At 41.6% G+C, this 26,405-nt stretch overlaps 1 protein-coding gene across 2 annotated transcripts in view; it reads left to right on the top strand.

The window, feature by feature from the left end:
- The window catches only part of IFT122 (intraflagellar transport 122), a 103,739-nt gene that overhangs the window by 61,634 nt on the left and 15,700 nt on the right, over window positions 1-26,405 (top strand). For both annotated transcript variants that reach the window (XM_056524956.1, XM_056524955.1), the window contains 9 exons: window positions 2,881-3,042; window positions 9,097-9,263; window positions 14,278-14,449; window positions 14,535-14,637; window positions 14,744-14,884; window positions 16,739-16,836; window positions 17,811-17,911; window positions 18,026-18,191; window positions 24,391-24,502. In XM_056524956.1, the coding sequence (XP_056380931.1) occupies window positions 2,881-3,042; window positions 9,097-9,263; window positions 14,278-14,449; window positions 14,535-14,637; window positions 14,744-14,884; window positions 16,739-16,836; window positions 17,811-17,911; window positions 18,026-18,191; window positions 24,391-24,502 (1,222 nt within the window). The remainder of the gene's footprint in view (window positions 1-2,880; window positions 3,043-9,096; window positions 9,264-14,277; window positions 14,450-14,534; window positions 14,638-14,743; window positions 14,885-16,738; window positions 16,837-17,810; window positions 17,912-18,025; window positions 18,192-24,390; window positions 24,503-26,405) is intronic.

Genomic DNA, 26,405 nt, shown 5'->3' with positions numbered 1-26,405 from the left:
TTGAGGGGTGTAGTTTCTATAATGGGGTCATTTATGGGGTATTTCTCACAAAAGGCGCCTCAAATCCACTTCAAACTTAACTGGTCCCTGAAAAATTCAGATGTTGACATTTTCGTGAAATGTAAAACTATTGCTGCTAAACTTTGAAGCCCTGTAATGTCTTCAAAAAGTAAAGACATGCCAACATAAAGTAGACATATTGTATATGTAAATAATATAGAATTTATTTGGAATATCCATTTTCCTTACAAGCAGAGAGCTTCAAAGTTAAAAAAAAAAGGAAAATTTTCAGGAAATTTGGGGATTTTTCACCAAGAAATGATGCAAGTATCTACAAAAATTTACCGCTTACATATAAAGTAGAAAATGTCATGAAGAAACAATCTCTGAATCAGAACGTAAGCATCCCAGAGTTATTAATGCTTAAAGTGACAGTGGTCAGATTTGCAAAAAACGCTCTGGTCCTTAATGCTTGGTCCTTAAGGGGTTAATAACATGTATTCTTGGTGCAACCAAACTTGGGTTTCTTTCACACTGCCGTTGTGACATGGCAGTGTAATGTCCGTTGGGGAACCCGGGGAGTATAGCGGGAGAAAAATTAATCATGAAAAGTTTTTTCCCTCTCGCTACTCCCGTCAAAAAACAACTGTGCCCGACAAACACCATAATAGTAGATAGGATCTGTCCGGACCCGTGGTGTCCCGTCAAAAATAACGTCCGTGCCTGACAGACGTTTGCTGACACAGCGTCCCTTTGAAAGGGTCCTAACATGTCCAGTGCTGCCTAACTAATCTTTTTACAATCTTTTTCTTGAGATTGGAAAATCCTATAATAACCAATATTGGAAAGTATGGTAAGGCTTCATTACTAATATTTTCACAAAGGCAACATTATGTTCTATGCCCCTTAATTGAAGGAATGAATGTAGTGTCCAGAGCTGGGAGTGTCATAGATTATTCTGCACGTTTTTCCCTTTCCTTCCTCTGCTTGTTTGTTTTTCAGTTTAGCTCAATGACCTCATTTGTATTATAAATGTAAGTTTCCTCCACCCTAAATTTCTAATATTGAGCTATATCCGTTCTGGGCCCGTATACAATGCTGATAGTCTAGGACTGAACTGGTCAGCAGCCGCCAATGTCAAAATTTTTGTTTGAGATTTTTTTTTTTAAATATGTGACTGTAAAATAAAATACACATTTCCTTCCTCATTAAGGATACAGGCTTGGAAATAAGCTACAGGAACATCTTAATGTATACATAGAGGAGGAAGGTATTTTTACCCTGAAGACGTTTATAATTGGTACAGATACAAAGAATTTCCAATTATTGACTAATAAGATGAAATAGTGTTTCCCACAATAACATTTTATTATGTATTGTTGGGGGTTCTAATATGGGGATACCCACTGATATTGTGGTTATGCCCATTGCTCTGGTTAGTCCCCCCCCCCATTGTCCTGAATGTATGGAATCCCAGAGGTTTCGATCCCCAAGATCTATCCCAGTGCTGTACAGATGTTGTACAACTACAACTCCCTTGATCAGCTATCGAGTATGCTGCGAATTGTAATTTTACAACAGCTGGAAGGCCACAAGTCTCACACCCCTAACCTATTCACAGACTAATCGTGCAAAGGAAATCTTCATAGATAATGGTATAGATTGTTATCTTTCCGAAATGATCACTGTTACTATACAGTAAATCATTATCATTATGCTCCTCCTTGGTTGTTTTCCCCTTAATTGTAAAATGCTGCAGAATATTCTGGCTCTATGTTAATAACGTGTAATATTGTACATCTGTGATGTGCCAGGATCTGTTTTAATGGTAATGACTGAGGTTAGGAGAATACCACCAGTGGCTTTCAATATTAAAGACCCCACTGTGCACCATAATTTAATGTGCTGCAGATCCACTGGCATGAGAAAGGAGCTAATAACTGCTGCAGACAGTCCTTAAGTATATTTGGGAAGTCACTAGATTTATAGATGGGATGGTGAGCACTTATATTAAATCCAGTCTGGTTGCTGTCAGCACAGACTTTACACAGTCGCTGAATCACAATGCTCCTTTCACTCCAGCCCCCACCTGAGACCACATATGACACACATATGGGCTGAGGTCCTGTCCCCCAATGTTATTTCCAGTCACCAGGGTGTAATTACTGCTATAGTAATATTGCATTAGAAATGGAATTTAATGATTAACCCCTTACAATCTTCTGGGCTATAAGATAGCAGCAAATTCTAGGTGAGGACACCTATTTGCTGCTATCAGTTGGCGGTTCCCATAGTAAATATGCAATCCATTATTAATATAGAATATTATCATAACGGTTTAGTCATTGCATACTTAAAAGATATGCAATGTTCTTATATAATTAATTCACTATTTTCAAGATCTGTGGTTGTTGGAAATTAATCTGAACATTCATGTTTGCAGTCAGTGGTGGAAAACCCATACTAATAGTTCTCACAGTGTTTCCCAAACAGTGTGCCTCCAGCTTTTGTACAACTACAACACCCTGCATGCTGGGAGTTGTAGTTTTACCACAGCTGGAGGCACACTGGTCCAGACAATCCTCTGTAAGGTAAACACATCAGCAGCACAAACTTCTGTCCTAATAATAACCTTCTACAGGGTGTCAATGCAGATCTATTTAGCTTACAGAGTATTGTCTAGACTGGATACAATTTAAGCCAATCATTTCATCAATATCAGCCTGCAGATATAAATAACAATATATTCCCTAATATCAAGATTAATTCAGTGATTTAAGCTAAATGTCCTAACTAAAATGTCAAAGAAATAGCTGAAGAGTGATTCTAAGAAAATAACAATAATTCTTGCTTTCTATTATCCATTTATGTGTTTTCAAGGACCGTAAAAAGCGAGGCGATTCGAATGATGACTTATTTTTGGCAGATGTGTATGCCTACCAAGGCAAATTCCATGAGGCCGCCAAACTATACAAGAAAGGTGGTCAGGACAGCCGAGCTCTCAATATGTACACGGACCTGCGCATGTTTGACTACGCCAAGGTATTGTGTGTAGACTATTCTTCATAGTAGTAACAATCATTTGGAGTATGAAAGTACGCAATAAGGGTTGCACTTTTCACTATTTTAGTACAGATCACGATGAATCCACTCACAAACGTACAAACTCTTAAAAATCTTGAATGACACCATTAGAGTGCTATTTATATGCATCTTCTATTTAGCTCAGTAGGGACTAATGCAGATTGCCTTATATTGGTGAAAATGGAACAACAACCTTTGTGTTTTGTCTGTACTAAAGATTCTATATCAAGTGTATTAGAAATATTGTGTTAGAACCACGTATGTTTCAAATTTATTTCACAAATTGATGTCCGATATGGATTGGGTGCTTAAAGGGGTATTCCAGGCCAAAACTTTTTTTTATATATCAACTGGCTCCGGAAAGTTAAACAGATTTGTAAATTACTTCTATTAAAAAATCTTAACCCTTCCAATAGTTATTAGCTTCTGAAGTTGAGTTGTTGTTTTCTGTCTAACTGCTCTCTGATGACTCACGTCCCGGGGATATTCTCCCATCATGCACAGCTCCCGGAACGTGACATCATCATTGAGCAGTTACACAGAAAACTTCAAAAGCTAATAACTTTTGGAAGGATTACGATTTTTTAATAGAAGTAATTTACAGAGCCAGTTGATATGTATAAAAAAAAAGGTTTTGCCTGGAATACCCCTTTAAAAGGGTACTCCGTGAAACCCTTTTTTTTCCTTTAAATCAACTGGTGGCAGAAAGTTAAACATATTTGTAAATTACTTCTATTAAAAAAATCTTAATCCTTCCTGTACTTATTAGCTGCTGAATACTACAGAGGAAATTCTTTTCTTTTTGTAATGCTCTCTGGTGACAACACGAGCACAGTTCTCTCTGCTGACGTTATAATAATAACAATAATAACGCTTTATTTATTGTTGCCCTTAGTGGTATTTGAACCCAAGTCCCCCCAGCACTGCAAGGCAGCAGTGCTAACCACTGAGCCACCATGCTGCCCTTAGCATACATCTGCTATGCATGTTGCTAAAATGGACAGAGATGTCAGCATTGTGAGCACTGTGCTTGTGATGTCATCAAGGAATTTCCTCTGTAGCATTCAGCAGCTAATAAGTACTGGAAGGATTAAGATTTTTTTAATAGAAGTAATTTACAAATATGTTTAACTTTCTGCTACCAGTTGATTTAAAAGAAAAAAGGTTTTCACCGGAGTGCCCCTTTAAAAGAAATAGTTTTGAGAAAGACTAGTTGTTGTGACTCTTATCATTACTTTATTTAATCACTATAACAAAAAAAAACACAATGGCCCAGATTTATCAAACTGTGTGAGAGAAAAAAATAGCGATTTTTCCCACAGCGACCAATCACAGCTCAGCTGATGAGCTCTGGTAAAGTGAAAGCTGAGCTGTGATTGGTTGTTGTGGGAAAATCACTCTATTAATTTTCTCTCACACAGTTTGATAAATTTGGGCCAATGTGTTCAGGAGAAATCCAAAATGCTACTTGGGAGGCACCTATGTCACAACAATTCGATTACCAACAATATATACCAGACATGGGTATGCATTTTAGTTGTAATTCCAAAGTGTAAATATAGTATGAAAGATTCTTCAACCCCTTAAGGACTCAGGGTTTTTCCGTTTTTGCACTTTTCGTTATTTCCTCCTTACCTTTTAAAAATCATAACCCTTTCAATTTTCCACCTAAAAATCCATATTATGGCTTATTTTTTGCATCACCAATTCTACTTTGCAGTGACATTAGTCATTTTACCCAAAAATTCACGGCGAAACAGAATTTTTGGGGCTTCCGTTTCTACGCAGTGCATATTTTGGTAAAAATGACACCTTATCATTATTCTGTAGGTCCATACGGTTAAAATGATACCCTACTTATATAGGTTTGATTTTGTCGTACTTCTGGAAAAAATCATAACTACATGCAGGAAAATTTATACGTTAAAAAATGTCATCTTCTGACCCCTATAACTTTTTTTATTTTTCCACGTACAGGGCGGTATGAAGACTTTCATTTTTTGCGCCGTGATCTGAAGTTTTTATCGGACTTTTTGATCACTTTTTATACATTTTTGAATGGTATAAAAAGTGACCAAAATACGCTTTTTTGGACTTTGGAATTTTTTACGTGTACGCCATTGACCATGCGGTTTAATTAACGATATATTTTTATAGTTCGGTCATTTACGCACGCGGTGATACCACATATGTTTATTTTTATTTACACTGTTTTATTTTTTTATGGTAAAAGGGGGGTGATTCAAACTTTTATTAGGGAAGGGGTTAAATGACCTTTTATTAACACTTTTTTTTTTAACTTTTTTTTTGCAGTGTTATAGGTTCCCATAGGGATCTATAACACTGCACACACTGATCTCTTACACAGATCACAGGCGTGTATTAACAGATAAACTGTGATCAGTATTATCGGCGCTTGACTGCTCCTGCCTGGATCTCAGGCACGGAGCAGTCATTCATCGATCGGACACCGAGGAGGCAGGTAAGGGCCCTCCCGGTGTCCTGTAAGCTGTTCGGGACACCGCGATTTCAACAGCCCAACTGACTAGCGGGGATACTTTCACTTTAGAAGCAGCGGTCAGCTTTGACCGCCGCTTCTAAAGGGTTAATACCGCACATTGCCGCGATCGGCGATGTGTGGTATTAGCCGCGGGTCCCGGCCGTTGATGAGCGCCGGGACCGATGCGATGTGATGCGACCCCGCTTCATATAGCGGGAGCCAGCGCAGGACGTAAATATACGTCCTGCGTCGTTAAGGGGTTAAAGTGGGTCAGAACATAACAAGCATATTGTAAAACAAAAAATAGAGAAAAAGAAACACAGCTGCACATCCACAATCTGTATTTTGATCTACTTGCTTCTTAGCATAAATTCAAATACTAACAGGTTGTTAGTATACATTGTGATCAAAAAGTACAAACCCACTTGCCATGTCAAGGCCACCTATTTAGAGTGGGTCCCTAACCCAACATTGGCATAGCGCCGGACGGCGGCCACCACCACCGCAACACCATGCCCACGGGGGGAGCGACCCAGTGGCCAGACAGCCCCACTGCTGCCCGACCAAGCCCCTGGCTCCGGGCCACACCACCCCACAGACAAAGCATCACAGTAACAATGGCCGCCGCAGTGCAACCACACCAATGTGAATACCTACCAAGTGCTCCCTGCCAGAGGGCTGGGAGAATGCTAGGAAGAAACTCTTATGCAGTCTCCTGCTAATTACAAACGCCTGGGCCGCATGGGTGGAGCAGAGTGCTGGCTATGAAAGAGGGGACAGACTACAACTGTAAAACAAAAATAGAGAAAAAGAAACACAGCCGCAGATCCACCATTTGTATTTTGATCTACTTGCTTCTCAGCATAAATTCAAACACGAACAGGTTGTTAGTATACATTTTGATCCAAAAGTACAAGCCCACTCGCCACGTCAAGGCCACCTATTTAGAGTGGGTCCTTAACCCAACATTGGTATAGCGCCAAGGATATTCCTTCATTGAGTTATTGCATATATTGCCTATAAATGCTATAATCCGATTTTCACATATAGTGAAGTGCAAATTACAGTGGGGATCAAAAGTTTGGGCATAATGTGCATAAAGAAGCCAAGGAGAGATGGAAAAATCTCCAAAAGGCATCAAATTACAGATTAGACATTCTTATAATATGTCAACAAAAGTTAGATTTTATTTCCATCATTTACACTTTCAAAATCACAGAAAGCAAAAAAATGTCATCTGCAAAAGTTTGGGCACCCTGCAGAGTTAAAGGGGTATTCCAGGCAAAACCTTTTTTATAAATATCAACTGGCTCCAGAAAGTTAAACAGATTTGTAAATTACTTCTATTAAACAATCTTAATCCTTCCAATAGTTACTAGCTTCTGAAGTTTTCTGTCTAACTGCTCAATGATGATGTCACGTCCTGGGCGCTGTGCATGATGGGAGAATATCCCCATAGGAACAGCACAGCTCCCGAGACGTGAGTCATCAGAGAGCAGTTAGACAGAAAACAGCATCTCAACTTCAGAAGCTAATAACTATTGGAAGGATTAAGATTTTTTTTAATAGAAGTAATTTACAAATCTGTTTAACTTTCCGGAGCCAGTTGAAATATAAAAAAAAGTTTTGAGCTGGAATACCCCTTTAATATCTTGCACTGCCCCCTTTGGCAAGTATCACAGCTTGTAATAGCTTTTTGTAGCCAGCCAAGAGTCTTTCAATTCTTGTTTGAGGTATCTTTGCCCATTCTTACTTACAAAAGTCTTCCAGTTCTTTGAGATTTCTGGGCTGTCTGTCACGTACTGCTCTTTTAAGGTCTATCCATAGATTTTGAATTATGTTGAGGTCAGGAGATTGTGGAGGCCATGGCAAAACCTTCAGTTTACGCCTCTTGATGTAATCCCACGTGGATTTGAGGTGTGTTTAGGATCATTATCCATTTGTAGAAACCATCCTCTCTTTAACTTCAGCTTTTTCACAGATGGCATCAAGTTAGCATCCAAAATTAGCAGAAATGTTATTGAATCCATTTCTCCTTCTACTCGTGAGATGTTCCCTGTGCCACTGGCTGCAATACAACCCCAAAGCATGATTGATCCACCCCCAGGCTTAACAGTTGAACAGAGGTTTTTTTCATTAAATTCTGTTCCCCTTCTTCTCCAAACGTACCATTGCTCATTGCAGCCAAAAAGTTTCATTTTAACCTCATCGGTCCACAGAACTTGTTTCCATGAGGCATCAGGCTTGTCTATATGTTCATTTGCAAAGTTCAAACGCTGATTTTTGTGGTGAGGACGTAGAAGAGGTTTTCTTCTGATGACTCTTCCATGAAGACCATATTTGTACAAGTATCTCTTTATAGTGGAATATTGTACCACAACTGCAGTGTCTGCCAGATCTTTCTGGAGTGATTGTGCAGTCAAACGTGGGTTTTGAATTGTTTTTCTCACAATCCTGCGAGCTGTTCTGTCTGATATTTCTCTTGGTCTTCCAGATCTTGCTTTAACTTCCACTGTTCCTGATTACTGCCATTTCTTAATTACATTCTGAACAGAGGATATTGACAGGCTATCCTTGTTATATGCCCAGTGGACCTGTTGGTGTAGATTTTAATTGGGCTGTGTAAGTAGACATTGACTACTCTCAGTTATCTGTCTGATTTATCAAAACCTGTTCAGAGGAAAAGTTGCTGAGTTGCCCATAGCAACCAATCAGATCGCTTCTTTAATTTTTCAGAGGCCTTTTCAAAAATGAAAGAAGTGATCTGATTGGTTGCAACTCAGCAACTTTTCCTCTGAACAGGTTTTGCTAAATCTCCCCCCATTGTCCCAACACTCCCTAGTTGTCAGTTAAAAGTGAGGGATCGGACCTCTTATACAACTGACAGGGTTCATGAATGTCCGAAAGTCTCACCAGTTGTGGCCAAGATTGGTGATTGTGTGTGGCCGCCATTATCGACCATCATGAGCACATGGTGACAATTCATGTCCTAGGTTTGCCTATCCTTGTTCATTTATTAGAAAGTTATTTAAGACCACAAAGTAAGTAGCACTAAGCACTTCAGCAGTCAGGACCTCCAGTTAGAGAAGCAGCATCATTATTTGGCAGATTTCCCATTGGGGTCTTAGAGAAGTGCAGACATTAAAGCTTGTATGAGGTGTGCTCAAATGTGTACGACCTTCACTTTGAGTTCTGTAATATTCCATCAGGGACACGTTAAAAATTAATCAAATAAAATAGAGATTTCCTTCTACAAACTGCATTTTAATGAAATAAGAGAAAAAAGTTTACTTTTGTTAGAATACTCTGTACTCTACATGATTGGTAAAATGCACATGTAAATACAGACATATTACCCTTACAAAGACTCATAAGGTGCAGCAGGGCATTGTAAAAAAATAAATAACAATAATGTATATGTGAAAGCTGTGCTTTCTCTGGGCTATATGCAGGCAAATATGTCTAATTCGGTGTGTTTCTCTGTTTCATGTCTGTGTCTCTCTCTCTTTCAGGATTTCTTGGGATCTGGAGACCCAAAAGAGACAAAAACTTTAATTACAAAGCAGGCAGACTGGGCCCGGAATATCCGGGAACCAAAAGCAGCAGCAGAGATGTATCTGTCAGCTGGAGAGCACATGAAAGCCATAGAGCTGAGCGGGGACCATGGCTGGATTGAGTTGTAAGTCTGTTTCCAGGTTTCACCTTTTAAAGTTTTATTTTACTTCAAATAGAAAAGTTTCTTCTTTGGCATATCTGGGGGTATCTGGGGCTAATCTAAAAAAAAAAACATTTCCCTATCGCGTGAATTATCTATATGTACATAGTGATTTCACTAGCAGAGTGACTATATTACAGGCTGTGATTTAGTATCAGTATAGGATAAGTAATGTATGTGTACACTGTTTCCACCAGCAGAGTAGTGATCGCAGCTCTGGAATATAACAAGCAGTGTAACTCTGTATTAGTATAGGGTATCACTGTTTCATTTGTATGGTGACTGTACGCTTTGCTGCTGATAACATACAAGTCTCCTGTAGGTGGCGACTATACTTCTTTACATGTGAACTGGATAAACATCCACTTACAGGCAGGGCTGTGGAGTCGGTATATAAATGTTCCGACTCCGCAGTTTTTTTGTACTTCCGACTCCTCTGTATTAATATGCGAATGTATTTATAAACACTTACAGTTGAATCCATGAAGCTGTTCTACCAAGTTCTTCTAAGCTCTTCTAGCAGAGAGAGGTAGTTGGGCAGAAGCTGCTGCCTTCTCCTGTTTGTGTGCTGATCTGCTGCTGAAGATAGGGCAGGGGGAGGATCCAGGAAGGGGCATTTACTATAAAACATGATTTCCCTAGTAGAATCCCATAGTCATGTTTAAAGTTTAAGCTAACAATTGGAGTTTACAAGTTTTTATAGCCTTAGCTGAATGGCAGCAGTTTTTCCAATGGTTTACAGCTTCAGTCTTGAACTATTGACCCTCCATTCCCTTCACTTATACAAGTGTCTCTAGTCTGGCAAAAAACATATTTACTTAATCCCTTATCAGTGAGAGGCTAGGTTACCCATGGGTTCCCTGTAACAGCAGAACACAACACTATGGAAAGTATTTGTATTGCCGCTCCTAATTGTTCGTTGCGTGCCATATAGTGAAGCACATGAAAAGCTTGCTTCTTCACCGTCACTTAACGTGTTTTTTTTTGCGGTTACATGAGGCACTGCATGCATTGGTCTTTATGCTTACAGTAGAGAAGTCAATAATTATAACTTTTTGTGAATTGGGACATTTAAGCTTGTTTTTTTTTTTTAAATTCCAATCTAAATTTTGTAGGAGTCGGTGCATTGTTTGCCGACTCCGACTCCAGGTACTCAAAATTTCGTTCAACTCCGACTCCACAGCACTGCTTACAGGTCACCTGTGATGGTCCAAATTAGGATGAGAGGTATAATTTGTCCAAATGAGAAAAGCTACATTAATGAATACACAGACAAGCTTCTACGAAAACAATAATGTGCTGATCGGTTTATTAGGCAGAGCTACCCACTTCTTATACACTGGGTATATACTAAGTGTACGTCACAGGTTATACAGTTATACATAGCATTTAACCAGAGGACACCTGCCTGATATCTCAGCCCTTGACCGATCTCCCAGAAACTCCTCAGCTTACTGTTATCAGCTCAGCCATTCCTTCCTGAGAACTCATACACTGATATAAAGTAGAACCAACTTCTTAGCCTTACTCAAATTCAGCTTATTTTCTAACAAATTCTGTACTTTGAGTATATTAACTGTTTAATTTCCATGACACATGCGTAATATCTTTGCGTAATATCTAGTATCAGTGGCAGGTTACAAGTCAACCTCATACTTTTTAGTAATGGTTTGTAAAGTTATTAGATCCATGGAGCTGGTCTATTCGGTGTAATGTAATGGAAGGTTTAAGCTGATAGACCTCTAGGGACTGATGGGCTGAGCTCACGTCTCATAATAATAAGGTGTGGCAGGAGATGTTGGTGACAGGAACACCTGCTTGCTGGGTACATGGGCAGGACATTACATTACCTAAGACCGAAAACGACTTTCAGCTGGCTTTAATTTCCTGCCTTTTACCTGCCTAGTTCTGTGCAACAATCGCTCTCTGTACACCACTCTTCCGATGTGTCCTGCGAGAGAATCCATATAGAGAATAACAGGCAGCTTCACCAAGTGGACAGAAAACCTAGAGGCAGCTGCTCCTGACGTTTCTCAGTTATGTTTAGCCTTTTGTTTTGTTAGCTGCATACCTGAAAAACAAGTTAAAATAAGGCCGCACAGGAAGAGGGTTATTTGCAGCCATTCAGCTCGATAACAAAGATGTGGTTTCCTGTCCTTCCGCGTCTATTTGCTCATCTTTTCCAGTTCCAGCAGGAAATGTATTTTTTTATTTTTTATTCGAGGTCCAGGATTTGTGCTGTTCTCCATTAAAGTCATGTCTGTCACCTAAGTGATAAGTATAGGGCCTTTTTAGGGTGGCTTTAGGAGCAAGGAATATTCTTTCTGTTAGTAGGGTCTCCCCAAACTTAACTCAAGCTAGGTGCCCTGTAGCTGAAAGCCAGGCTGTATGGGTTATCCTTGGAAATATGAGGTGCCCCACAGAATATTTTTTGCAGATGTGCTTGCCAAATGAGGGCTCCCCTTTATCAACTGAGAGGAGAGCTACTGTTACCCCTGCATCGGGTGTCTTGACACAAGTATATATAGCACTGAAATTAGCTCAGTGAAATAATGCAGGGTTTTAATGTGTTACTATACTTTCAGAAAAGCTTGATCGGTCAGGGTCTGGGTGTTTAGACCCCCACCAATCTTTAGAATGAGCAAGGAGAAGCACTCAAACACATCTCTCCCTGTCTATCTTAAAAAATTTGACATGTTTCCATGACATTTAAATTTTTCTGAAATAAAAAAATTGAATACATTTTTAGTTGTCAGATGCACCTACAGCTATCATTTGATAAGAATGGAGCGCAGAGCTGCAATGTAAAGCATATAATAGAGAAGGAACTAAACTGGCAGACTACTATAGACTCCAGTAGACAATGCAGCTAAGCTGAAGTCACTCATCATAGATGTGTCCTAATGTAGCAGTCTGCAGACAATAACACATGTATATATCTGTTTTTATTTAACTTCAGACTTCACATTGCAGCTTTCTTTTGACCTTGGCAGTACCCTCATCATTTCTTGATGCTGAGCTGTGTGCCTTAAAGGGTAACTCCGGTGGAAAGAAAAAACATTTCTAATCAAGTGGTGCCAAAAAATTTTACAGATTTGTAAATTATTTCTATTTGCAAATCTTAATCCTTCCAGTACTTATCAGCTGCTGTATGCTCCAGAGGAACTTGTATAGTTCTTTTTAGTCTGACCACAGTTATCTCTGCTGACACTTCTGTCCAAGTCAGGAACTGTGCGGCGCAGGATAGGTTTGCTATGGGAATTTTCTCCTACTCTGGACAGTTACTGACATGGACAGAGGTGTCATCAGAGAGCACTGTGGTCAGACTGGAAAGAACTATAAAACTTCCTCTGGAGCATATAGCAAGTAAGTAATTTACAAATCCTTTTGTTGAATTGACACCTGCAAATATTGCAATATATTGACTTTAGTGCCAGTGTCTACTCTACTTAGCACATAATTTACAAATCCGTTTAAGTTTCTGGCACCAGTTGATTAAAAAAAAATTAACTGGTGCTAGAGTTAAATAAATTAATTTATTCCCTGACCCAGTTTTAAATAATCACACATTTTTTCTGTAGGCTAGAGCCCCCCCCCCCCCCCGCCCCCCTTTCTTAAAAACACCCTGGGAGATTTATTGGTGAATTAGAAGGACAATTAAATTTAATAGAGACTAAAGGATGTGTACTTCCTGGTAGCAGAACAGCAGAGATGTGCCCCAAAACCAAGTTTCCCATTAATGTTTCCTAGCAAGGAGGCATAGGCATGGAGGGGATTCTTGCATTACTAAGGTCTTTCAGTTATTTTTTCATTAAGGTGCTCATAATATTAAAGAAATTGTTCCACCATTAAATATTATAGCCATTGAATAGATGATAAAAAATGAACAGTGATTGCTTATTACATCCTGGGCAAAGTAGCAGAGCCTCTGCAATATTGTAGTATATTCGAGAAGACTTCTGCAGGAGGAAGTAAATGGGACTGTATTGTCCGCTGCCAGAGGGGGAAGATGACAAATTTTGTCCAGAGTTATTAACAGCCGTTCAGGACCTTTTAGAGACAAGGAAGTAAGCGCTCCATAGAATAATATTGTTGGACCCAGGGGGCTATATAATTAGAACTGCTCACCCTGGGTGGTTGTGTAAGTACATACACAACAATGGGATAGGGATGTAGAAAAAGGCCGTCTGCTGCCCTCCGGAGTATAAGTGGTAGTAGGTACTTGGCTTCAAAGGAACCCGGCTCACGGCGCTGATCGACCAAACAGGAAGATATGCTTAAAAGAGGATTTATTGACCAGAATGCAATGCTTTTTTGGACCTTTTGGCATGATAATAAGTCCTATGTTTAATCTGGGTTGTAAATATTTATTGAAATGGAAAGTATGTTAAGTTATGCAGTAATAAGTTTCCCACCTCCACATAGCTGCATTAACTTGGCAGATTTTACTGAGAGATGTCTGAATAGACTGTTTTAACTTAACAGAATTTGAAGAATCAGGGACTTGTATTTACAGGTGATTTTTATTTTAAAGAAGTACTCCGGTGCATTTTCTTTTTAAACTTCTGTGCCCGGGCTGCCTAGCGAAACAAAACAAACGTTAGCTCTCCTTCCTACGTTCCCCCGTTGCGCTGATATCTGTCCCGTTCTCCGGTCCCCAACTTCTTCCGCTTCCTGTAAGTTGAAGAGTCATGTGACGCTCAGCGTATCACCGGCCGCAAGGGGACACTGCTGCAGCCGGTGATTCGCTGAGCGTCACATCTTCGACTTACAGGAAGCAGAAGAAGTTGGGGACCGGAGAATGGGACATAGATATCAGCGCAACGGGGGAATGTAGGAAGGTGAGTTAAAGTTTGTTTTGTTTCTCTTGGCAGCCCGGGCACAGAAGGTTAAAAAGAAAATGCATCGGAGTACTCTTTTAAGTAAAAGCTCTGTCAAACTTGGGAACTGTCTGTCAATAGCCACATTATATCTGCAGGTTGATTGATATAGCGAGGAAGCTGGACAAAGCTGAGAGGGAGCCGCTATCGAGGTGTGCTTACTATTTCAAAAAGCTGCAACATCATGGCTATGCGGCTGAAACATATATGAAGATCGGGGATCTGAAGGCATTGGTCCAGTTGCATGTGGAGACTCAACACTGGGAAGAGGTAAGTACTGAATCCTTATCAGGATCCTTCTTTCATCTGATGTCCACTTTTATGTGTACGATACAGTATCTATGTCTATTTCCAGGCGTTTGCTTTAGTAGAAAAATATCCAGAATATAAAGATGAGGTCTACGTTCCATACGCACAATGGCTGGCAGAAAATGACCGGTTTGAGGAAGCCCAGAAGGGTATGTTATCATTCTGTAATTCTGTCGGATTGTTGCTGTGTTTATTGAAAATGGCGGCTCTATTTAATGTGAATACACATTACTCTTATTCTCTGCCTCTCAACAGCCTTCCACAAAGCTGGTCGCCAGGATGAAGCTGTCCGGGTTCTGGAGCAGCTTACCCACAATGCCGTAGTGGAAAGCAGATTTAATGATGCTTCTTATTATTTCTGGATGCTATCTATGCAATGCCTGGATATAGCACAAGGTGAGAGGGGGTCATTAACAAGACTCCATTTTACTAAAATTATTAAGTTTATATATTAACCCCTTAAGGACGCAGCCCTTTTTCACCTTAAGGACTGAGCCCTTTTTCGCAATTCTGACCACCGTCACTTTACGAATTAATAACGCGAAAACACTTTTACAGAATATTCTGATTCTGAGATTGTTTTTTCGTGACATATTCTACTTTATTTTGGTGGTAAATTTTCGGCGTTAATTGCATCCTTTTTTGGGGAAAAATCCCCAAATTTCATGAAAATTTTGAAAATTTTGCATTTTTCTAAATTTGAAGCTCTCTAATTGTAAGGAAAATGGATATTCCAAATACATTTTATTTTTCTTCACAAATACAATATGTCCACTTGGCATCATAAAATGGACATATTTTTGCTTTTTGAAAAAATTAGAGGGCTTCAAAGTAGAGCAGTAATTTCCAAAAATGTCATGAAAATTGCTAAATCTGAACTACAGAACTACAACTCCCAGCATGCCTGGGCAGTCAAGGCATGCTGAGAGTTGTAGTTTGGCAACATCTGGAGGGCTACTGTTTGGGCACCACTGTAACAGTGGTCTCCAAACTGTGACCCTACAGATGTTGCAAAACTACAACTCCCAGCATGCCCAGACAGCCTTTGGCTCTCTGGGCATGCTGGGAGTTGCAGTTTGGCCCCCCCTAGTGGTTGCCACAGTAAAGATAGATTTACTTTCACTTTCAATCCCCCCCCCCCCCCCCCCCCACTGTCGATTCCCTACCTGATCAGGATCCTGCAGGCTCCAGCGAAGATCCCAGGTCCCCAGGCATCTTCTCCTGCAGGTACGGCCTCCATCTTCTTTCCAGAGCCCCTTGACATCCAGGGGCGGGCAGAACGGGGGTTGCCATGGCAACCCCCTGTCCTGCGCTGCCATTGGTCAGAACTCCGTTCTGAGTAATGGCAGGGGATAGGAGTAGATCGCAGCTTTGCGACCTCACTCCTATCCTTTAGGCTGATCGGGGGTGTTGCTGACAACTCCGATCAGCCCTATTTTCCGGGTGATCGGGTCCCCAGAGACCCGATCAGCCCGGAATTGGAGAAAATCGCATGTCTGAATTGACATGTGATTTTCTCCGATCGACGACATGGGGGGGGTCTCAGGACCCCCCTGTGCGATATGCCGGGATGCCTGCTGAATGATTTCAGCAGGCATCCGGCTCCGGCCGGAATTCCCACGGGCGTATGGATACGCCCTGCGTCCTTAAGGACTCGGAATGCAGGGCGTATCCATATGCCCTGCGTCCTTAAGAGGTTAAACATTGCTCTTCATTTGCTGATTGTAGCTTCATGTAGCTTGTCCATATAGGCAGCTCTATGTATGTGAAATGTCTCTCTATGGCAGTGTTTCCCAACCAGCGTGCCTCCAGCCTACGGCTGTCCGGGCATGCTGGGAGTTGTAGTTTTGCAACAGCTGGAGGCACGCTGGTTAACACTGCTCTATGGATATATTTCATGTATGTGTCTGTCCTGATCAGTACAGGGTTCTGGTTCACTGTGTCAGATGTAGAAGCTCTTTTAGAAGGTACTGATTCTCCTTACAGAGATCCAGCCGGGGACCCTCTTATTTATAAACCAATTCTGATTCTTGTATTTGGGCCTATGGCGTATCGTCAGTGAAACATTAAAGCTTCCATTTATTCAACCTAAACTGCCCATTTATTGAGCTCCAAGAGATCATTTGTTGAATTTCTCTGAAGTTATATTCTGGTTCCCTCAATAATAACAATGTAAATGACATTAAATCTTCAGGTTTTACAGGAAGCTTCATGTTGTGTTAATGACTCAATGTTTATTCCTTCCTGTAGATAATGAGGAGAAGCAGGATGCCATGCTGCACAAGTTTCACCATTTCCAGCATCTGGCCGAACTTTACCATGCCTACCACTCTATTCAGAGATACACAGTTGAGTAAATGGTCTATGTAGAATGTAGTACAGGTGATTGCAGAATGACTATAACCTCCAGCATCATCTGTCAGACATTAGTGACTTTTGAAGAGCCAACATTTTCTTGACATGTATTAAAGGAGTACTCTGGGATATGAAACGTATCCCCTATCCTAAGGATAGGGGATAAGTTTCAGATTGCGGGGGGTCCGACCGCTGGGGCCCCGGCAGTCAGTGGCCAGGGGGCGTGTCAGACTACCGCATGACGCGGCTCAATACATCTCTATGGGAGAGCCAGAGCGCTCCATTCTGCAGTCTCCACCTCTGCCATAGAAATGTATTGAGGGGGCGTGTCGCCCGCCGCGTCATGCGGCGGTTGAAACACGCTATTTTGCCAAAGAGCCGATGGACCCCGTATGGGAGATAGCGGGGGGGGGGGACCCAGCGGTCAGACCCTCTGCAATCTGAAACTTATCCCCTATCCTTAGGGTAGGGGATACATTTCATATCCCAGAGTACTCTTTTAATGTTGGGTATCATTGTTTTTCTGAAACCCAATGCTAAATATGTTCTTGTAAAACGGTGCAGTTTTGGTCTTCTTCAAAAGTGACTTTGCACTAGATTGGTGCAGCATTGCCTAGTGTTTGTAACACTGTTTTCTTTACATCCTCTTGTAGCTCAGTGTTTTTTCCACAATTCCAGTGATTCTGAAAAGGAGCTTTGTGGTGGTTCTCCCTAGACAGAATGTCCGAACCACTGTGTAGAGTAGCAGCAGAAAGGGTGGAGGTGCTTGTAAATATAACATTACAGTATTATATGGTACTCGAGGATCTTTGAAAAACATGGGATACAACCCATGTGATCATTACTCTGTCTTGTAATAGTAATTGGCACCTTACATCTGTACATTTTGTATTAGAATTTGAAAATACTTCACACAGGATACTTTAATAGTATCTTGACCATAGATGTTGACTCTGTTTTATTTCAGGATGAACCATTCAGTTCTCACTTACCAGAAACCTTGTTCAATATCTCCAGATTCCTGCTGCACAGTCTGACCAAAGAAAGTACTCTAGGGATATCCAAAGTGTATCCTTTAACACAGAACAGTATCTATATATCCCAGCTATAAATTCCAGAGGTTGATCTGCAAAACATGTTTTTTTTTCAGCTTCCATTATTTTCCTTGACACAAGACATTAGAAATACTTTATACACATTGGCCAAACAGAGCAATGCCCTGGGTGCTTATAAACTTGCCCGGCACGTGTATGAGAGACTCCAGGGTCTTCGAATTCCCAGCAAGTTTCAGGAATCCATTGAGCTGGGAATTCTCACTATCCGCTCTAAGCCATTCCATGACAGTGAGGTAAAAATACAATTTTCAGAGTAAAATATATGTAAATTGTGTAATAAATCTTCACCTACTGGGTTTGCTATTTTCCATGTTAATGAATATGATTTTTAGAACAACCATAGACCATTTTCTTTCATAAGTAGAAATTTAATTGTAAGTGATTTTGGAAGTGTGATCACAAAAATTGTTATGTACTACTAGTTGATCATGTGATACCCACCTCAGTAATTGTCCCTGCATCAGAAGTGCAAGAGAAACAAGGCATAGCACAGAAGCCACTAAAATTAGGGGGCAAACATGTTACACACAGAAGTTTTAGATAGCAGTTGTCCACCTTAGTAAAAGGATCAAGCACACAGTAAGTTGATCGTGCATGTACCATGTATGGCGACACACAAAGTCCTAAACTCCATGAAAATACAATCTTGGCATCCATCTATCATATTATGGATCTGTACCAAAACCATAGGTACATAATATTGCCATGTGAGTGAGCCCTGCTCAATAAACTGGAGACTGAACTCAGATAACTAAAATAGGTGATCTCTGCTCTTTTGGAAGATTGTCAGTTCCTTTGCTCTATGTACATGGCATATATAGCTTTTATATGAGAACATGTATGATAGTTGGTGAAGCATGCAATACAGCCCTGCTAAAGACAGAAGTGATTAGGTTTGTGTTGGGGGGGGGGCCTTCACTCCTCTTAAACCACAAGAGTAAATGACACCTACATAACTTGCTGATGTTTATACCCTTCATGGAATCTTTGGGACAGGATAGGGGATAAGTGTCTGATTGTGGGGTGTCTTACCTTTAAGACCCCAACAATCTCCAGAACGAGGTCCACCGCTGAGTGTTCCAGCCCCATCCTTCGAGACTTACTAGTTTCTGCAATGACAGCCCACTCAGCCAATCAGCGGCTGGGGTCTTAGAGGTGTGGATAGGGGAAAAGTTTTAAATAGCTAGATAACCCCTTTAAGGGTATTCTGCCTGAGTTATATTTGTCTTATTCTATATAAAAACCATATATGTACCATATATAAAAACCATTCATGAGTGTGAGATTTCTCGCTTTGTGTTTTGTTAATGATCCTTTCTGTGGTTTGAACAGAATCGGGTCAATGTTCCTGGAATATGTCCAGGACAATAAGCCCAAGAATGCTGTGCTATAAATACAGCTGCCATGTAAATTAAAAATGCGTGCAGTTTTCACAGTGAATGCTATTTAGGCCTGTCTATATAATTCTTCCACTGTGGGTTAGAGCTTGGCATCTGACAGACTCATCCAAATAAGATTTTATTCTTTCCTGAAATCAGTAACATTTAGGCACATGCTTTAGATTCGGAAATTTATTCAGGCACTATTCCTGCAAATTACATGTGTTGTTCTAAGATTCAATAAAATGCCAGATCACAATCATGGATGACCACAAGGGGGCACCATACTACCAGATTCTCAGTTAATAGCACCCTCTCTATACATGATGACAGACAGAACATTCATCTTGCTTTTAAGAGTAGTAAGTCTCTATCACCTACAGAGTTTCTCCACTTCACGTGGCAGAAGAGAACATTGGTGGAGGTCCCTGGCTAAGTACTGTGGCCAATTGGCTCATAACTAGGAGATTCCTTTCCTTCTGAGCTATGTTGACTGCTCCATTGAACTTTGTTGCACTGTAATGCTAAGAACTATACAGTAAAATCTCCCTTTGTGGACACCTTCCAATTGCTGACAGTTTTTTATTCCCTGGCTTAGGGCTCGTTCACATGGCTGTCTGCCCCTGTAAATTCATGCCCATTCTTCAATTCGTTTGATAATTTTTCAAACTGGTTGCAAACTGCTGTAAAATAATCCCATTGATGTCAATGGGATTTTTTTTTTTTTACAAACCTTTATTACCCATTTGCTTCCTGTTCCGTTTTTTTTTTTTTTGATGGGGAAAAAATGTTGCATGCAGTATTTTTTTTCTCCCGTAAAAAATAACGGAATAGAAACGGATATTAAAAATTTTACATTGAAGTCTATGGCAAACAGATGAGCCTGTAATGCCTTCCCTTTGCACCCAGTTTTTAATATGTTTTTTAACCGTTATTACTTCTGAACATTCTCAGAAGGAGTGAAATCAGCAGACTCCTGCAGTGCTGAGGGACTACTACTACTCCCATCATGGAACATAATTTTTCCATGATGGGAGTAGTAGTTTCTAGGCTGCAGGTGGGTGGGAGGCTACATTAGTGCTTGTACTACTACCCCTATCATGGAACAAAGTCTGTTCCATGTTGGGGGTAGTAGTAGAGGGACTGATGGATGGATCGCACTCGGTCTCACTTCTGAGACCTAATGCGATCAGAAGTTATTAACCAGGGGAGCTGGCGGCATGCTCCTGCGATGTACATAGTGTGTTTTACTTTCATTTTCAAATACCCCGCCTGGAGACCTGAATGGCCGACACCGATGGGCCATTCATGGCTCCCGACGGGGTTTTTAAAGTCATTAGTGAGGATTGTAATGGTGAACTACATTGGCGGCCGGGGAAGCATTGCGCTGCGTTCCCCGGCGGCCCTGATGCGCTGCAGGACCATATGTATAGAGGCGCTGCAGGGGGGGCAAGATCTATAGGTAGCGCAGCGGAGGACAATATAAATAGCTAGTGCAGCTGGGGGCAAGTTGTATAGCTAGTGCAGCGGGGGGCAGGACATATAGCACTACATCTGACCCCCAGCTGCACTAGCTATATATCTCTTCTCCCCCCCCCCCCCCCCCCCCCCCCCGCCGCACTACCTATAGAACTTCCCCCCACTGCGCAAGCTATATATATTCCTCCCCACAGCGCTTCTGATAGCATACTTTTCAAAGATAGTGCTGCGAGGGACATATGTGTATAGAAGCGCCGCTATATATCACTATATATCTGTCCCCCTGCAGCCCTTCTATACACATATGTCCCACGCAGCGCTATCAGTGAAAAGTATGCCATCATACTGCTGATAGCATACTTCACAGATAGCGATGCGAGGGACATATGTATGTGCTGCGAGGGACATATATATATAGAAGCGCTGCAGGGGGGCAATATATATTTAGCGCTATATGTCTGGCCCCCTGCTGCGCTAGCTATGTATATTGCCCCCCCATTCCCCCATGCTAGCTATGTATATTGCCCCCCTGCAGCGCTTCTATACATATGGTGCTGCAGCTTGTCAGGGCGACCGGTGAACACAGCGCAATGCTTTCCCGGCCGCCAGTGTAGTTCACCATTACAAGTGCAAAATTATTTCTTTTACTTTTTATCTTGTTTTATAGGTAATTATACTCTGGAGTGAGTACAGTACAGTATTCTGTCATTTAGAAAGATTTTTGAGCCTTTTTCCCAGTAGGGGAAATTTTTCCCCCCTGTAAGTGTCCACTATTGGGAAATTCTGCTGTATATAGCTTGAAACACCTTGGCGTTTCACTGTACATGTGTTTTTTTTTCTACACAATTTTTTTTTATGTTGTTCTAATATTTTACTTTATTATACTTTGGTAATTTTATGAGGAAAATGGTGACCCCCATTTCTACTGTTTGGATGTCATTTAATATGAGTACCTGGTTTTCTCTGAAACTGACCCTATATCACATATTTAAAATATCGCAATTGAATTGTAAGCCAAGGGACATGGACCACTGGGAAGGTTATCAATATATTTCAGTAGTGTTGGAAGAAAACCAGTTCACATAAAGTGAGATCACAAAAACAAGTTAGCGCTTTAAAATCTCCCACCTATGTCCTACAGGCTTTGGGTGTTTATAGCAGATAGGACTGGAGATGGGCTACATAGGAGCATAATACATAAAACAATGGGATACACACTTCAGTTGCTACATTTTTATAGATTGGTTGAAGGACAACAAAATTTGAATGCAAACGTACACATAGGCTTTATACATTAGCGTCAAAGTTGACCATATGTTCAGTACTGTACCTCCATGAGCCTTATAAAAGACTCCCCCTATGTACCTATTCCTTTAATTATCATCAGAGCGAAGCATGAATCTGCTTTCGTGGATCTGTCCACTTCCAGGCTTTATTATGTTGGAAGACTTGTTTAATGCTAACATAAACACTGTCATCTGTGCCTCACTTAACAAAATAAACTGCTGGAGTTCTGGAGCTCACCTAGAATAAATCATTATGTAATTAGGCCTTGGCAGGGAGGGGGTTAATTCTAGTGCAGAAGTGCACATCTGTTTCCACTAAGCGTTGCCAGAGAATTACACACAAGATTTTTTAAGGTCATAAAGAACTCTGGGAGTGTTGGCAGAGCAGTCTGTGTCTTGTAGTAAAGTTACGTTCAAGGTCCCTGCTGTGATGTCATATCAAGCCGCCGACATGCCTGATTTATATTGAGATTTCTGCTCTTTAATAAGTGGGTCTGGAATGTCAGTCGGCCATCAGGAGCAGCAGTGCACACAATCGTGGGGTAGGGTGGAGTGTACTGTGACCAGGAGGTGAAGGGTTTAATGGATAAGGATGAGTAGCTATAGTTTGTTGATATTTGTTTAGAAATATATAGGCAACTGATTAATTACACATACAAAGGTAGGACACCCCTGGGGTGAACAAAAGCTAAAAAAGAAACAGAACAGTGCTTTATTTGGCATCTTCCTTATCCACTCTGTACACTGTACAGCAGTGTTTATAATGTGTTTCGTTGTCTATGGAAGTCTCGCACAGCTGCCACCCAAGGAATCCATTTGACTTTTTATCACTATTATACAATTTATGACTTATTAGGTGCCACTCACAACCTGTTTTAAAGTTCTTCTTCAGGTATAACACACGACTGGGAGACAGGAAGACAGTGTTATATACATCAGTGATGGAGTGTATTACCTGAAGACTACTCGTATAAAAACATACTAATAAGTGTCCACAAAAGAAAGAATAGCGGAGCAACTCACCCGGTATTAGTGGCGTCAATTCAGACGATCGGCATCGCAGTCAGGCGGGGGTGCAGCGGGAGGCGGAAGATGTTACGGGGGGGGGGACGGGGACAAATCAGGCCACAGCCGTATCGCACCTTTTGGTGCTTCGTCAGGCCCCTGCGACCTGACGCCTGACTCCCCCCCCCCCAATAACATCTTCCGCCTCCCGCTGCACCCCCGCCTGACCGCGATGCCGATCGTCACGAATACCGGGTGAGTTGCTCCGCTATTCTTTCTTTTGTGGACATTGATTTTGCTTATACTACTGGCGTAGAGCACCACCCACAGGAGAGCATACACCTGTTACACCAAATTATGTATTTAGAGGATTTAAGTTGACAGGTACATAGGGCTGTGCCGGATCTGTTTGTTCTTTTGTGATTGCATCTACTAATAATAAGCTTCAGAGCTTTTCATAGGAGCTTTATTTACACTTTTATAGGGGTCACGGTGTACATTCTTAGTACATTTCTGTGAGATGTGCTGTTCAGTGATAGTGGCTCTCACTTTCTAGAAGTAGCCACTTGAGTTTAGCCCGAGCAGTTTATTAAATGTCATCCTTCCTCACTGGTAAGCCCTGAAATTGCGACTCCCAAATAGTATTTTCCCTGCATCCTTCTATAGGATGATGCACCAATGCTCAACAGTTCTTGATGTTCCTGTCATTTGATCAAAATAACTACATGACCCAAGACTTTAATGGTAAACCCAGACAGAACTGATAGCCTGTGTTATGTCTAATTCTGGGCTGAGGGGCAGAACATGCCACAGGCATTCAAGAACACTTAAGTGATACCCTGTATCATGTTCTGCCCTATCAGGCCCTGCACTAGTTCTGGGCTTTACTTTTGCCCATCCAGTACCTTATTCTCCTCATATTATCCATTACAGTTGTAACCTGCAGGTAAGATCTCTGGCGACTGATAATACACTGTAATGTCATGTTGTAGGCCAGTTATAGTATTATCTTATCCTAGTGGAAAGAACAGACCATTAAAAAACCATTTCCAGCACAATATACAGTAGAGCTCTGGGATTTTTCTCTACAAATTTACCAGCTCCTGACTATGGGAGAAGTTTCCACTGCCAGACCCTAGGTCAAGTGTTACTACATGTGATGGTCTATGGTAAGTAGACCACTTTTCGTGCTGTCATGTATTCTGCAGTTACCATACATAAACATTGCTGACTCCAGCAGGTGTTGGGCTCATTCCCTTACATTTCATGTCATCTTTCCACAGGAGCTGGTCCCCATGTGTTACAGATGTTCAACCAATAATCCTTTTCTTAACAACCTGGGGAACGTGTGCATCAACTGCCGACAACAATTTGTCTTCTCTGCATCCTCTTATGGTGAGTTGAACTAGGTGTTCCGGTCTGGAGGGGGCAACATTTTATATCACTATAGGCACCAGTGAAAGAGCCTGACAGAGACCGGATGATATGCAACACTGCAGGCACTGAAAAAGGAGTGCAGGGAAAATTATACATGACTACTGACACTGTGGGGGGGGATTGACAGATTAATATACATCACTGTAGGTAATTGGGGGGCAGTGTAATATACATGACTGTAAGCACATTACATCAGACACTGTAATATACCGTATATACTCGAGTATAAGCCGCCCCGAATATAAGCCGAGGCCCCTAATTTCACCCCAAAAACACAGGAAAAGGGTTATTGACTCGACTATAAGCCTAGGGTGGGAAATACATCATTCCCCCCCCCCCCCCATGACGACATCCAGACCCCCGTCATCATCCCCCCCCTTCATCATCACCGCCTGTAAATCCCTTCATCAGTGGTCTTCAACCTGAGAACCTCCAGATGTTTCAAAACTACAAGTCCCGGCATGCTGGGAGTTGTGGTTTTGAAACCTCTGGAGGTCCGCAGGTTGAAGACCACTGCGGCCTTCGTCAACATCCAGACCCCCCTTATGTTTTCTACTCCCCTCCCCTCGGTGGGAAGGAAGAGTGAGCTGGTCCGGGCCATCTATGCTGCAGGGACCGTCCGGTGGGGAGGGTTAGTCGTTCCGGGCTGTCCACTTTCACCGGGGGGACCCTCTTCTCCGTGCTCCGGGCCTGTCCCGGACTATTGACATTACCTTGACGCCGCTGCACAGGGACGTTCATGCGCATCCCTGTGCGTCGACGTCAAGGCAACGTCACTAGTCCAGGGCGGGCCCGGAGCACAGTGAAAATGGACAGCCCGGAACGACAACCGGAAGGTCCCTGCAGCATAGATGGCCCGGACCAGCTCACCCTTCCTTCCCACCGAGGGGAGGTGAGTAGAAAACTAAAGGGGGGGGGGAGGTCTGGATGATGACGAAGGCCGCAGTGGTCTTCAACCTGCGGACCTCGGGAGGTTTCAAAACTACAACTCCCTGCTGTCCGGGCATGCTGGGAGTTCTAGTTTTGCAACATTTGGAGACCTATGAGAAGGGATTGACAGGCGGAGAGTTCACTTGAGTATAAGCCGAGGGGGGCATAAACCCCCTCAGTGTTCTACTATAAATTAGATGTAGCTTTTCAATGATGTGCAGTATTTACACCTAAAATCCGCAACACATATGCTGTGCCTAAAGGGGTAACTTTAGTGTCTGCGCCTGTACAGCATCAGGAGTAAATATGGCCCTGTACATAATACATGTGTATATCACTGCAGAGTTTCTGAATGCAGGATGATGGGCTCCAGGGGAGGTGTGATCATAGGATTAGATCTATACATTTGGTGTGGGTGGTAGCAGTTTCTGCATTAGTAAATCCTGCCAAATGCTATATTACCTTCTTGTTCGTTATTGTTACAGCCCTTTTAAGGAACCACACTTGATGTTGTTCTTTCTTCCCCCTAATATCCGGATAAAGGCATGTGCCTCTGTGTTTTATAAGGGAAATCTGTTTCCACAATGACAGCCCCCACAAGACATGTATACAAATCTGTAACTACAAATGTGCTGGGTAAACTATATCCATATGTTGTAAGGGATATCCAAGACATTCTTACACGCAGGGTATAAACTTCCTTTATAGGAGCCGAGACTGTGTTAAAAAAAGAAAAGAAAAAAAAGGCATCTTGTAATAGTTACAAATTTATATGAAAACTCAGTGGAGGCCCCGGAGTGTACGCAGCCCCTGCATTATTATTATTCTGCATATGTCTCCATTGTTTATGTAGCTCCATATCTGTTGCAGCAGTGCAGCTTACAGTCAACATTCCCTCCCTCAGGCAATGTAGATGATGTTGAATATTGTG

The sequence above is a fragment of the Hyla sarda genome, chromosome 6 (assembly GCF_029499605.1).
Source record: "Hyla sarda isolate aHylSar1 chromosome 6, aHylSar1.hap1, whole genome shotgun sequence".
Lineage (NCBI taxonomy): Eukaryota > Metazoa > Chordata > Amphibia > Anura > Hylidae > Hyla > Hyla sarda.
Note: the sequence above shows the minus strand (reverse complement) of the source record. Positions and strands in the feature narration are given on the sequence as shown.